The sequence below is a fragment of the Stegodyphus dumicola genome, chromosome 4 (assembly GCF_044657685.1).
Source record: "Stegodyphus dumicola isolate Sdum_Otavi_A_Nest chromosome 4, ASM4465768v1".
NCBI classification, from domain to species: domain Eukaryota; kingdom Metazoa; phylum Arthropoda; class Arachnida; order Araneae; family Eresidae; genus Stegodyphus; species Stegodyphus dumicola.
The window spans coordinates 244,755,404-244,771,473 of record NC_140771.1 but is presented as its reverse complement, the minus strand read 5'-3'; the positions used below and the strand labels follow the sequence as shown (position 1 = coordinate 244,771,473).

At 33.3% G+C, this 16,070-nt stretch overlaps 1 protein-coding gene across 3 annotated transcripts in view; it reads right to left on the bottom strand.

Annotated features, from left to right (window-relative positions):
• LOC146997848 (uncharacterized) overlaps nucleotides 1–16,070 on the bottom strand; it is a 32,690-nt gene that overhangs the window by 2,025 nt on the left and 14,595 nt on the right. For all 3 annotated transcript variants that reach the window (XM_085816160.1, XM_085816161.1, XM_085816162.1), the window contains 3 exons: nucleotides 15,540–15,637; nucleotides 11,326–11,397; nucleotides 1,145–1,245 (listed from right to left, as the gene is read on the bottom strand). In XM_085816160.1, the coding sequence (XP_085672286.1) occupies nucleotides 1,145–1,245; nucleotides 11,326–11,397; nucleotides 15,540–15,637 (271 nt within the window). The remainder of the gene's footprint in view (nucleotides 1–1,144; nucleotides 1,246–11,325; nucleotides 11,398–15,539; nucleotides 15,638–16,070) is intronic.

The window sequence follows — 16,070 nt, the reverse complement described above, 5'->3', positions numbered from 1 at the left end:
AACTGTCAATGACTGAAAACAATTACCACATCTAAGGAATGCAGCAGGTCTGCCAACTACCAGAAGAGGAAGTAGTGATGAAAAATAGCAATACTACCCTATAAAGTTGGGAAGAGTACACTCTAAATTCTTTAGTGAAGATTAAACTGTGACTCCCAGTGCATTAGAATGTGGGATGTTACTTTGGATTCAAGTTGCATATAGCTTGAATGTTCCAGAAACATAAAAAAGCTACCTGATTAACCCTGCCAACAGTCACATGGTTGTCTCACAAATTATGCCACAAATGTCTAAGCAGATACTATATTAAGGGAAAATCCCAATGTCTCATAAAATTAGTTATGTTTCCTTGGACTTACCTTACTACTTTGATAACTGTGGCAGTATGGTGGTATGACATGCAGATTTCTGGGGCTTTGTACATAAGTTGTATGAAATGTGCCTGTGCAATTTTCCTCACATAAACAACCCACTTACTTAAACAGTTTTGCCCACTTTGTGATGCTGTGATGAGGTACTTCTTCCTTACATTTGATCTTGAAATGTCTCTGAACAATGGTTATCAATTAAGTTTTTATTTATTCTAACACAAAATAAACTTTTTGTTTTGCTGATGCCCACCATTTTGAATATCAACATCTCTAGTAAGCATTTCCACATTGGCAAACTTACCAAATTGAGAATTGGAAAATTTTCTTTCATACCATATCTACCCATAAAATACATTACAGCAGTTGCAGGTATATTTTCATTTTGAATCATTTATTTTGAATTTCTGTGAATATTCCTGATTTTAATGCACAGTCAATTCTTTCAATTAAAAATTAACATCATATATATTTGAAAAATAAATGCTTAAATGATTTTTGACATTATCTTTGGAAACTATTCTAAGCAAGATACTTAAAATAAAATTTAAACAAAAAATATAAAATATTTTTATAGACAAAAGTTATGCAATCATTTTTAAGCAATATATATTATTCTTGATAATGAGAAAATCAGTCACATTAATTAAGAAATGAAATAATTTTCTAAAAATAAGAATAAAATGAAACAATATATAAATCATAAATTTCAAAACATATAAAATAAAAACTATATGAAGAGCATTAGAAACCAAGAAGTTAACCAACATGCATACTTTTGAGCAAATATTAATATATCCATTAGCAAATCAGGGCTGTAAATATCACCAAGAGGATTATTTGGGTTGATTAAAAATATTCCCCGAACAATTCGATTCTGTGAAAAAAAAGGAAACAAAAATTCAAAATTTATTAAAATATAATTCTATTATAATTTTTTGGAAAAAAAAATGCAAAAATAAATTAAACCCAAAGTAATATAAAGGCCAATGTTCATTTTGTAACATAAAAAAGCTACCTGGTTAACCCTGCCAACAGTCACATGGTTGTCTCACAGATTATGCCACAAATGTCTAAGCAGATACAGTCAAAAGTCGTTAATCCGGACTCGTCGGGACTTCGGCGATTCCGGATTATCGATTTTTCCGGATTATAGATCATCAGTTTAAATCTCGTAAGATGGCATGCAGAAATTATAAAATTAAAAATATGAAACCGTAATTTATGAAATAAAGAACAATTATGATCTAAAGGGTATCAAAATTTACAAAAAAAAAGCTTAATATTTATTTGTTTACTTTATTAAACATTTCTCTCAATGTAAGTTGTTTAAGTTGCTTCATTTTATGTGATAATACTTTCTCTTTAATTCTATAAAAAGACATAATTTCTTGTTCAGTTACAAAGTTTCGCTGTTCAAGTCCCGTTAATTGCTGTGCCGAGAATACCGACTAATTTGTCAATCGAAATTTTTTCGTTTTCACTAACCTCTCTGTCACATTCTTCATGTCTTTATCCATTTTTTGCAGCAATTCCACTTTTTGTTTGTTGGACATCGAAACATACTTTCATTTTGTAGATCCTTTGGAAGTTCCAGCATCGGAAATTCTATTTGACATAATCGAAAGTTCAAGTTTACTTTTATAAAATTGCTCTTACAGTCTGCAAAAAATAATAAGCGGGATCCAATTCGAAGATTAAGAAACAACGCAATCAGTAACATTAACTGAAATAGATAATTAGATAATTTTAGCTTACACCGTCCGTTATACATTAAACGCGCAGGCGAAAACGTAGTCTGCACTTGCGCACACGCATATGCGCAGTAGTCAAGGTCTTACGTGCACGCGTAAAACGCCTGTGCGCATGTGCCAATGCGGCGCATGCGCAGAAAGTTTATAGCTTTGAGGTCCGGATTATAGATCATTCCGGATTATGGGTGTCCGAATTAACGACTTTTGACTGTACTATGTTAAGGGAAAATCACAATGTCTCATAAAATTAGTTATGTTTCCTTGGACTTACCTTACTACTTTGATAAATAAAAAATATTTTGGTTGACTGTACATAATGTCCCAAAATAACATTTCCAAACACATAAAGTGCATTTTATAGCTGATAACAAGAGAAAAATAGTCTGTGAATGCAGCGTAATTTAGGAATTATATGACATTAGAGATAAGGCCTGTTTGTGCCACGAAGTTTAGTTTAGTTTATAGAATCTAATATCAAGGAAAAGCTGCTGGCATAGGGCAAGGTTTTCATAGATTTCATGTCTTGTCCTTTTCGCTCTTACATTCGAGTAGCATGTTGTTATAATTGCCAAAAGTTTGGCCATATTAGTAAAAGTTGCCGAGCCACACCTTCTTGCTCCAAGTGTGGAAAAGGTCACTTAGTTCAAGACTGTCAGTCAGAAGAAGTGAACTGTATCAACTGCCATATTTCTAATTTCACAAAAGGCACAGAGTTCTCAGTAGATCACTTAGCAAGTTCTTCAACATGTCCAATATACAGAGCAGTTCTTGACAGCAAGTCGAAAGCCTTGAAAAAACAATATATCCCAGATCTCCACTTCTAAAACTGGCTAACAATATAAATGTTATGCAGGTCAACCTACAATGCTCAAAAGCAGCCATGTTAAATGCAATTCAGGCAATGACACAACTCCAAGCAGATGTAGGCCTTCAACAAGAACCTTACACTTTAAATGGATATATACCAGGAATTCCAACACTCTTCAAAGTATTCCTGTCTGAAAACTGCTTAACAGCTATAATTTATAAAGGCCCACTAACTCCAGTCCATAAGAAAACTACACATCATACAATCACTGTTCTACCTGAGTCAGTTGCAACCTCACTTGAAATAACGTCTGTCTACTTCCCGCCCAAAGCTGATATGGCAACATCACTAGCAGAGTTAGAAACTGGGCTAAGAACTCAACCCACACATAGAATAATAGGAGGAGACTTTAACACAACCAGCCCACAATGGGGAGCACACTAGGAAACTCCAAGTAGTTCGGTAGCACAAAGGCAAGAATAGTGCAAGAATTTGTAATGTCTTATAACCTGACTATTCTCAATGACCCAGAGTCAAAGCCAACGTCCTGGACCACACAGGCACAAGGCTGGCCCAATCTAACAATTGCATCAGCTAATACAGCAGCATTAATACAGAACTGGGAAGTCAGCTACCTACCTTCTGTCAGTGATCACCGTATTGTCACATTTCACCTGGGAACCTCGCATACCTACTTCATAAAACGTAGCTGCAAAACATGCTATGGTGGACACGAAGCATTCAGAATTCAACTTCAACTGCACATAGCAACTCTTGAAGTAAACTTAGATAATTGTCAAAGTTCACAGCAACTTGATTATCATTACAATCAACTTGTGCAACACTTAACAAAAGCTTGCGATAATACCTTTCTCAAGAAGGCCATATTTGCAACCAAAAACCTTTCTTGGTGGACTCCCACACTAAATGCAGAACGTAGCAAAATCCAGGCTTTGTGCAGAAAAGCACAAACAACACAGAGCAGCCACTTAGAAGTCAACGCATGCTGGAATTTTGCAAAGCCAGGGCGCAATACTAATTATATGACAAGTACAACATTACGGCTGCAAAACTCTCTTCTTGGATGCACTACTGTCCCACAGCGACAAAAGCTTATGGCAGAAAATAGCCTGCGACAAAGTATTTCGACCAACAATGTTGACAGCTTCACTCCTACCTTCTGAGTCAGGTTCAGACGTGGCGAGACAAATTATGGACTGCATATTTCACACAGATGACAATGAAGATAGTTCGGTAGCACAAAGGCATGCAAGGCAGCTCTTCAACAAACGCATGTGGTCAACAAAGTAAAGAAAAGAGACACTTCCCACAACATATGAGCTTAACCACATAATAAAATACCTAGCTCCTAAGAAAGCCCCTGGCCCAGATGGGTTAGATAATATGATTATCAAAATCATCTACCAGCACTTTCCTTCCCTACTACACTCCCTCTTTAATGCATGTTGGAGGCAACATCATTTTCCACAAGGAATGGAGGCAACATCATTTTTCACAAGGAATGAAAGTGGCAGAAGTACCCCTCTTCTGCAAAAAAGAGGAAGGATCCGGCTATACCAAGATCATACCAGCCCATCTGTTTATTGTCAGCCCTTGGAAAAGTGCTAGAACATACCATCCTTACAAGGCTCAACCACCACCTTGCAACCACTCATGCTTTGCATCCTAACCAGTATGGTTTTTGAGCCGGAATGTCAACTGAAAATGCATTGGATGATCTAATGACAACGCTGTCAAATAATAAGAGCACAGACATGCACTCTCTCATTATTTCCATTGATATCCAGGGAGCATTCGACAATATCTGGTGGCCAGACATTATCAGCAGCTTCTTCTCTCTTTCCTGCCCTGGTGTGATAATACATCTCATTAGAAATTACCTGGACAACAGAGAAGTCCAGATCACGATGAATAATGACATCATCACCAAAAAAATTACTCGTGGCTGTCCTCAGGGTTCGTGCTTAGGTCCCACTCTGTGGAACTTATTAGCAAACACTGCATTCTAGCATTTCAGCAACCTTCACCAAGTCAAGATTCTGGCATATGCTGATTTCCTCATTATTGTCGTGGGCTGCAGCGACATGCAACAAAAATCGCAGGATTGTCTAAATATCTTTGCTCAATGGGCCAAGGAGCATAAACTTGAAATAAGTGCAGAAAAAATGCAAGCCACGATAATAGGACGTCGTCATCCCCTTAGGAGAAGAACCTATCTAAAACTACAGGGACATTCATTAAAAGCAGCCTCAGAAATGACATACCTAGGTCTCTCCGTTGATAATAAACTTTTATGGACTCCTCATCTTAAAATTCTCAGGCAGCGCATTGGCAATCTCACTAACAGTATGAAACATACCGCAGGTATGAAATGGGACATTCCGGAAAATCTTCTGAAATCTTGGTACAAAACCATTTCAGAACACATTATTTTGTACGGAGCCTCTATCTGGGGCCAGAACCTTACTTCTACCATGAGGAAAACTTTGCTTTCCATACAAAGAAGTCAACTTCTGCTCATCTGTCAGGCCTATCGGACTTCTCCAACACCTGCTCTACAAGCCATAGTGGGTCTTCCCCCTCTTGATCTTGTAGTCGAAAGGAAAGCCGCAATGATAAAAGCTACAAGGCTTAATAAAAATACATCACTGTGGAGACAGAGCATAATCCACACAGACAATAAAAAATACAAATCTCGTTATCTTTGTCACCCAGCACAATTTGATCTAATGGACACCATCCATATAAACTCAGATTCTCCGGTGCAAAACGATCATGCATTATACACTGATGGATCTAAGACAAAGGCTGGTATAGGATGTGGATTCTGCGAATTGGATAAAGGCAGCATTATCTTCTCCTGGAAAAGAAGACTGAACGAAAGTAATTCAGTGTTTCAGGCAGAACTCATCAGCCACAGTCGTAGGAATGGTCTTAATCAAATTCATATTTATAAAGACTCCGCCTCAAGCCTCCAAGCACTTTCAAGGATGCACAGCAGGAGCCCTCTGGTTAACATAATAGAGAGAACTCTCCTTAGTATCCCTATTACTTTTCGTCCTGTACTCTGTTGGGTGCCAGTGCACGTAGGAATACTAGGAAATGAAAGTGCAGACGTTGTGGCTAAAGAAGCTGCCAATAGTGCATCCTTACTTGAATACCCAACAACACTTCCAACCTCACTGCTAAAGCATTCTACATGCAAACTTCTTTTAAGACAGTCGCAAACCCGCTGGAATGACGCTACAACGGGTCGACGTACACATGCGATGCTCCCAAGTGTAAGCATGGATCTGCAGAGCAAAACTAGCAGCATGTCACATTTCCTAACAGGACATGGACCGTACAAAGCCTATCTGCATAAGTTTGGTTTATCCAACATAGACATCTGCGACTGTGGGAAAGTAGGCAGTCCAGACCACTATTACTTCGAATGCTGCTTGACAGCGAAGTTCCATCTAAAAAAACCAGCACCCATGTTTTGCGCAGCATGTAGGAATAATATTCAAAATAACAATGTTGCTCTATCGAAACTACATGCTATCACTACCTACTGCGCTGCAAAAACACAGTAAACTGGAACAGCTCTCATCACAGTCATTCTCCAAATAGCTAAATTACTGTTTCAGCTCCTGTAATATAAGTATTTATATATATGTAATAATAAAATTCCATAGTCGAGAATACACTTAAAATTCTAACTGCATGTTCTTTTCATTTTTAATGGCGACGGTCTCTTATTTGAAAGTATGTGGAATTAAATCCACAGCCCCATAGTCAAGTTGTTTTTCCCGCCTTTTCTACTTATACAGTTATAGAATGTTCTGGAGATATTTAAAGTGAACTGGAATGGCTGACGAGGCTAACGTCATTTCTTGGAAGCTCGGCCTTTCCAGAGGCTATAAAAGGACTCACAAAAGAATATCGGAGTCTTTTCTTTAATGGAATGATGCAGTAAACTTCATACAAAAAGTTATTAGTAATTCTTTTTTATTTACTCCGGAAATATGATTTTTGTAACTGCTATTTCTCCTGAACAATAATAAATGGATCCTGTTTCTTAAATTTATCATCTGATAATTTAAGCTACGACTACATCTATATTTCTTTACCAATCTATTTATTCCGGACAAGAGCTGGTACATAACATATACAGTCAAAAGTCGTTAATCCGGACTCGTTGGGACTTCGGCAATTCCGGATTATCGATTTTTCCGAATTATAGATCATCAGTTTAAATCTGGTAAGATGACATGAAGAAATTATAAAATTAAAAATATGAGACCGTAATTTATGAAATAAAGAACAATTATGATCTAAAGGGTATCAAAATTTACAAAAAAAAAAAAAAAAAAAAAGAGCTTAATATTTATTTGTTTACTTTATTAAACATTTCTTTCAATGTAAGTTTAAGTTGCTTCGTTTTTTATGTGATAATACATTCTCTTTAATTCTATAAACAGACATAATTTCTTGTTCAGTTACAAAGTTCCGCTGTTCAAGTCCTATAATTGCTGTGTCAAGAATATCAACTAATTTGTCAATCGAAATTTTTTCGTTTTCAATAACCTCTGTCACTTTCTTCGCTATCGGAAGCGAATTATAATGACGAGGGACTTGATCTAAATCATATCAAAGACGGAGTACATCGAGATGAAATAATACATTTAATAAGGAATTATAAGCCAAATAAAATAAAAACATCTGCCTTGAAGATAAGGATAGTGCTGACAGATCAACTTCCAATTCATTGCGCACCGCGGCATTTAAGATAAACAAACGTTAAAGTTTAGATAAACAAAGGATATGCCTTTATCCATTTTTTGCAGCAATTCCACTTTTTGTTTAATGGACTTCGAAACATACTTTCACTTTGTATATCCTTTACATATTAGTAAATATATATCAGAAATTCTATTTGACATAATCAAAAGTTCAAGCTTACTTTTATAAAATTGCTCTAACAGTCTGCAAAAAATAATAAGCCGAATCCAATTCGAAGATTAAGGAACAACGCAATCTGCAACATTAACTGAATTAGATAATTTTAGCTTAGCTTATACCGTCCGTTATACATTAAACGCGCATTCGTAAACGTATTTTGCGAACGCGCACAAGCATATTCGCAGCCGTAAAGGTCTTACGTGCATGCGTCAACGCGATGCATGCACAGAAAGTTTGTAGCTTTGAGGTCCAGATTATAGATCATTCTGGATTATGGGTGTCCGAATTAACGACTTTTAACTGTATATATATATTATTTATCTTTTTTTTACATATATATAGTTATTTAACTCTTTTGTTATAAAAATCTTTGTTCCATCGAATCAACTTCTTGACATATACTCATCCGGTGTAATACACTGTTCATACAGTTATCCAACTTTCATAATATAAGTGTTCATTCCAATATAGTAAATATGGCAATCTAACACATGAAATACCAATAACAATGTTGCATAATGTCTATATATTTCTGTAGTGTAAAAATCGTTCTTACACATTGATTGTCATCACTTAAATGTATCGCATTTGACTTATTTATACACCAAATGTAGTACTCATTTAATGCACTGCCAAATGCATATATGTGTATACATACAATATAATTTCACTTATATATAGTATTGACTTATGTTATAAGAGTGTTCATATGTAATACTGTGCTATTCAAAATAGCTTGTAACAAAAGAAAATGATATGTACTGAACAACAGGCCTTGGATGCCAATGTAACTGATTTCCGCAGAAATGACGTTGAATTTCGTACGGCACGAACTAGGACGGATGTCATCTTCACGGTGTATAGTACATCTCTCAAAGCATGACTTACTGGAGCTACTAGAAGTTGGTGTTTTCACAATGCACTGACACCTGTGGTTCATGCTTAACATGTTGACGGCGGCGTGGATATTCATTGTTCTTTTCGTGTGATTGCTCTTGAATTAGCGGTCCGATTCATGGGATGAGTTGATCTATCTGACCAAATAACTTCATATAATTGTTTATGGAGAACAGCGAAGTGGTACAGGAAAATTGTTATACAGCTGATATGCGGAACTTCTCTCGTGAATGTGTGATAAGTTCATAAAAAATGGGAAACAAATCCTATCAAAATTTTACAATTTACAGAAAAAAATTATTGATCATCTGTTGATGGATGTTGTGAATACCCCTAAGGAAGTAATAACAGCAAACAAAAAAAATATTTTTTAAATTTGTATTAAAGATTCACAAGGAAGATGATCTCATTTAATGCAGAATTAACACACACTGTCATCTTTTTTAACAATGACAATCTGGGATCCTATTGGCTGAAATCTGTTGCTTCATGCCTTCACTGACCTCCATTTTTTCTGAATCAGGCTAATATTCATATTTTCATATTTTCATATTTTTAATTTTATAATTTCTGCATGCCATCGTACCAGATTTAAACTGATGATCTATAATCTGGAAAAACCAATAATCCGGAATCACCGAAGCCCCGACGAGTCCGGATTAAAGACTTTTGACTGTATTATGTTTGTAGAATCAACTGAACATTTAAATATTTATGTCATGTAGCTCTTCACAGGTACACAGTTACCTGTCTCCTTATTATGGCAAAGAGCTAGCAAGGGAGATTGACCAGTATTTGAGGGTTAGAGGTGTTGGAGAACTTTGGTAGGATGGTCACACCCAAATTTTAGCCATTGTGGCTAATAAAATTTAGCAAGTTGTTGAGAACAGAAGTTAAAAATGCTTAAAACTATGGTATTTCCTTCAACTATATATTTTTTTATTTATGTATATAAAGTCATGTTCGTAAATATGTTTAAAAAATAAGAAATCTGAAAGCTTTCAGACTTTTTTAACATTTTGTGTGTTACCTTTATTTACTAAGCATCATGCTCTTTGCACTTAAACCACATAAAATTCAATTCAACAGCTATATCACAAAATATTTAAAAACAGTATATCTTTAGAATTTCCGATAGACAGTCTTGCATCCTGGAGATAAAAAATATTTTTTTCCATACAGTGTTCCATACAGTTCACTTTGAAATCATTGAGTTTGTTAATAAAAATTCATTAAAGATGTACTAAATATGAAAGAGATAATAAAACAAATTCAAAATTCAAGCTTCGGAACAAGTGCTAAATTAGTGCTTTGGACTAAATTTAGAACATGTGCCCATGTTCAAGTAGAGGATTATGTTATTAAAAATCTGATGGCTCTAGATAACGATGATTTTTTCACAACGTGAGAAACATACATACATTCATGCAGATTCTTCATGATTTAATTTCTTTCAATATAATACAGGACAATAATATTTGGTAGCAACAATTTAAAAAATGAAAATAATATTTGGTAGCAACAATTTAAAAAATAAAAATAATATTTGGTAGCAACAATTTAAAAAATGAAAATAATATTTGGAAGCAACAATTTAAAAAATGAACTGAAGCTAACTACCATTTTGAGACTAATAGCCCTTCTGGGGTAACACTTCTTTAATGCTAAAAATGTTAAAATTAGATTTATGTGAAATATAAATCATTGCCATCTTGACAATAACAACATTTTTTTAAGTATTTAGACAAAATTTAACCAATCAAATTTTCCAAGCCTCTTTTCATTGCTCATTTGGTCCTGAAGATTCCCTTACTGCCTCTTTGATAGTATTGCTTCTCTAAATCTCATCAGTGTTCTTGTTGAAAACTATACTGTAAGATTAAGCAATCAGAAAATATTTTTGTTGACCACAAATTGGGAAACTATTTCAGGATCATAAATTTAGTTGGCTATTGAATTCAAATAGAAAAAATTCACAAGAATCTTTCAAATAATGTTTACAAAAACATTTGAAGTGTCACAGAATCATTAAAAAGCAGGAATAATCTTCCAAAATCATCAAAAATTCAAATCGTTTTTAAATTCCAGTTTGAACTTCCTTGCTGATCTCAAAGCATTAAACAGAAAGCATTTTCATTAGGATAATCCTAAAACTGAGAAAAGTTAACAAAGCCAATGGAATTCAATCAATCAGTATTTAAGACTTCTTGTCTAAAAGACATTAGAAAGTCATGCCTATCAACTCTTTAAATTATTTCTAGCTTTGATGCATATGCAAATTTATATATAAACATATACATTTTAACCATATGTAACAAAAATCCTTGCTTGATATAAAAACTCAAATTACACTTTTTACTTGTGATAAAAAAATAGTAATATTCATGCATTTTGATTCATGTGTAAAATGAATATAAATTTATTCCTCAGTGTAATAACTTATTTCTTTCATGTAACAATAAATAGGTATATGCACTTAACATAATTACAAAATTTATAATTTTATTTTTTAAATAATTGATCAAAATTATACCTGAGAAGTAGCAGCAGAATATGCATTCTTTAGCTTATCAAGTGTAAGGACGGGAAACAGCTCTTCATTATCCTTCAAAAATATGCAAACAAATATGGAAAATAATTTAAATTAAATTTAAAATTATTAAATTATATAAAAATGATTATACATGACTAGACTAACAAAAAAGTTCACATTTACCTGCTTAAATGTCCTAAACACAAAAACTATGCTTTTTTAAAAATCAAATTATAAAACAAAATTTATACACAAATATAAAAAAAGTAAAAGAAATTTGCATTTAAAGTTAGTATTTTGAATAATAAAATGTTTACTGTACTTCATTTGCTGACTTTCAAAAATCACTTAAAAAAAAAAAAAATAAAAAAAAAAAAAATTTACCCTTCAAAAAGATACAATCCACTACTTTATTGTTTGTAACTTTAATAACAAATCATTCATTTTAAATTTTAACCAAAAAGATCATGTCTCACATAAAATTCATTCTAATCCAAAGATTATCATTTTCGAAGCTGTAAAAGTGATCAGATCATTATTATGGGCAAACACATATTCATTGATGGAGTCACTGAATGGTCAGATCATTATTATAGACAAACACACTTACACTAATGGAGTCACCAAACTGAAAAATAAGAGCCCAATAACGCGCAATCCCTAAGCTCCTTCAGTTTCTGACTTTTTGAAAGTTAAAATTATTTTAAGTCATCTCATATACTTGGTGGGGAGTTTTTGGGGCTCATGTGAGCACTTTGTTGAATCTCTCATTAATTTGCAAGCTCTCCCTGTTTTTTTCTTATTTATATATTCCAAGAAAACCAATGTGTGTTGGTTATCACACTTATACTATAACTTGCAGTTTGCTTTCCCTTCCTGAGAATCGGGGTCTCATTTGATCTTAAATTTGGCCAACTGCATTTAAGGCAGCCTAAAATTTAAAAAGGCAATGGAAAACACTTGTCCTTTTTCAATTAATTTTTGCTGAGTATCAGATTACAAGTTTGGTTATCAAGAGACAATAGGATGAAGTCCCATTAAAAGTTTTCTATTAAAAGATGGAATATAGAAGGTTTTCTTCAACTGTAAAATACATATCAGATATAAAGACAACCTCCTGAAATGGGAAACCCATCAGCAGCCAAGGGTTAAAATTGGTGAATACTGGTAATTTGACCTGGGTTCAATTCCAGGCAAACAGGCTGGTTGCATTGGTTCTTTTTTCCTTGGTTTTCCTTATTGTATGGCCTGGCTGCGAACCAGTTTACCTTAAAAAGCCTCCCATGATGGCATCCCTTTATTCAGGTAAAAAGTTGTTATGTGCTTTGCGATAATTAAATAAACCAAATCAACCTTAAATGTGAAACCTTTATGAGTGTTTAATCCTCAGTTATATGAAAAAGCTTTTGGAAAACTGATCATTTGACCTTCATTTCACATAAATCAAAAAGTGAAGAATTAATTTCTTTCACTAAAGTTTCCCTGAGTCAAACTCATACATTTTCCATAATAATTATAATTACCAAATTGAAAGATTAGCCTTGATTAATTCTCTCAGTCATTGCATTTGAGATTTATTATTATTTTTTTTTCTCCTTATCTCTCCAAATGGAATGCAAATCTGCCACATAAAGAATGCCTACTTTTTATTCTTACATATGTTATGCTCTTGCGATTTGTTCTTCACAATCTTTTTTTTTTTTTTTCCCTCAGGAACTCACTAATTTAAAATTGGCTGCCAGTGAAAGGATTTTCTCCCACTGTAATTGATAACACCTTTAAAGGTTTTCCTCCTGTTATCATAAAAGACAATTTGCTACAAGAAACATCCATTAAAACTTTACCATTAACCCATATCATTCTTCTATCATTTATGAAAGCAGCTGAGTTACAAAAGCAGCCAAGTTCAACTTTCAGGTCATTTTTCATTTAGAAATATCATTTATTGTTTGATTGTTAAAATTCCTCTCTGATTTTAAATCTTGAGAAGTTTATAACATGTTTGCTCGTGTGTTTTGACATAGTTATATTAGCCAAATTTAACGCACAGTTAAATGTTTACAACAATGAACATGAAACATTTGCAACATTCAAAAAAGAGAAATAAATAAATCTGGCGAAACTAATCATAGCTGGCCATTTTACCAGAATTTTGACTTTGGTTCATCAGAAATTATTGATGAAGTTTCTTCAGCTATTGAATTGGATTTCATTCAGGACTACCACACTCACAATTTTTTTTTCTTTCATTCTAATTTAGTTTTCAATTCTTTAAAAATTATAATATTTTAGCTTTTCCGTGTTTCATTACTATTTTTCTCAAAAAAAAAAAAAAAAAAAAAAAAAAGGTGCCAGATTTGTTTTTGTTTTATTCCAACCAAATGAATGTCAATGATTGTTCCTAATCCCATTAGAGTCGTTCCTGAAAAAAGGGGGGATCTATGTCTGATTACATTTAAAACTGACAGTTTTTATTTAAAATCTACAACAGTCTTTTTTGCTTTATTTTACACTGTTTATGTTTCTCTTCTAATGACATACTTTCTACTTTTTGACCTTCTACATGTCGTCAGTACTAATAAGATTTTTAAAATATTCGCTGTATCAAAGAAATAATTATAGTTAATCAGTATTTAAGTTGAATTTGTATATATCAGATAATTCAACTCTTCCTCAATTAGAATTTTCATGAATAATTATTGCTTCAGAAGTTTGATCAAAAATACTCGCCAGCCAAAGCGGCAAAGGATAACAGATTTATTGTGTGTGCATATCCTAAAATACACTGACTTCATAATTTTTTTTTTAAAGTTTAGATAAGGAATCAATTTTCAACAGGTCAGTATTATGTGGTTAAAACATATAATCAAATTTGCATTAAAAAACAACACAAAAAAACAAATTATTTATTTTTTTTTCTCAAAAATTAGCTAGTATACATTTTGACAAAAAAATTACCAGCAGTGTTCTAATATATGCATTGACAAAAAACAAATTATTTTGGCTCTACCAAAGAATCCAATGAAGGGTTAGATTTAAAATTATACTAACTATTTTGCGTCATTAATGCATAAAATGGTCATTTCACTTCTAAGAGCTTATCACAATTTTTACTAAAATACCAACATACAGTTAGTAGGTATCATATGCATAAGATATCAGAGCGTTCCATATATGAACCTAAACGAACTGAATTATTGAAAAAAATGTATGTAAAATAAGGCATTATTTGAAGTAATTTCCCTATATTGTAATATGCTTTTACATGCATTTTCGAAGCTATATATAGAGAGAGATAAAATTAATTTTTTTAGATCCAGGAAGAAGAAAAATCATTTTTGCCTTCGGTTGTATCTGATATCTTCCAATTACTAGATGAATGTGCTAACCACTTATACCAAGTAAACATGCAAGAGAGAATACTTACATTCTCATCCAACTAAAGGGCATCTGAAGAAAGACATAAAACTCTGTCACCAAAAATCCATATGGTAGTGAGTTATTATTCAACATATTTTAATTCAGTAGCCATAACAGATATTTCTAGAACTTTTGAAGCAAGACACATGAAAAAAAATCCTTTATGCCCAGGTCATGACGTAAACCATTGATCACCATGTCGGCTTGAACCATGTCGGGATTTGAACCATAGATCAACCCTGTTGGGACATATTAGCTTAAAATGCTAACCACGGACAACATGAGAGCACAGAACTGGAAATGTGATATTCCTAGCACCTCTCTTCAGAAAAGATATTTGGTGCAGAAAATAATATACATTATTTTCTACATTATATATGAAACCTGTTCAAAACTTTAGAGCATGAAATCCCTTCCCTCATCAAAGCTTAATGATAATCTTTTAATCTATAAATGGAGGCAATTACTGCTTAATAATCACTCATAAAACTACCATCTGCAACTGACATTATGAAGTTCCCACAAAATTGTAGGTAACATATAAAGATCAGAATATGTCACTGACTGTGTTACAGAAATAACCAGGCAAAAAATTCACAACAATTAACAGTCAAACTTCAGTGTATATCTGGGTGTATTTATACTCACACCCAATAAGGCGAAAAGTATTTTGAAATATTGCAGTACAGAAAAACCTCAGGTTTGCAAAGACTGTTTAAATCGTTTCCATGGTTTATAAATGAATATTTCAAATAAAACATAAAAAGCAATTAAAAAGCATAAATCATACATACTTTAGTTATGACAGGAATGGGCCATAATTCCACTTGCGATCGTTGTTTAAGATCAGTGTAAATTCGACCGTATATGGGAGTAGGAGCTAGGATTACTTCTGTAAGAGAATTAAAAAACAAACTTAAAATATTGTAGCAGCTTATTCTCAATGTATATTGCAATTTATATTAAACAAGAAACTTCCAGTTGAAGCAAAGATCACATTCATACACATATTTACCATATTATACAAAATCATATATGCAGTTAGTACTGTCACATTCCTCTTTGTGAAATAAAAGCATATTATCACTAGCTAACTCCATAACAGTGTGTTAACTATTTTCTTCAGGTTCATCTCCTACAGAACAGTCTTACCAGTACCACTACATCTACAAAGGGCTGCTTTGGAAAAGAATAAGAGTTATGGGGATATTTCTGTTAGAATACACACCCTTTTGGTCTCAACCTATCTTCTCAATGAGGAAAAGAACTGAGGAAGGTTTTGGGGGACCTTTTTCACCTTTCATGAACACTGTTTTTAAAATGTA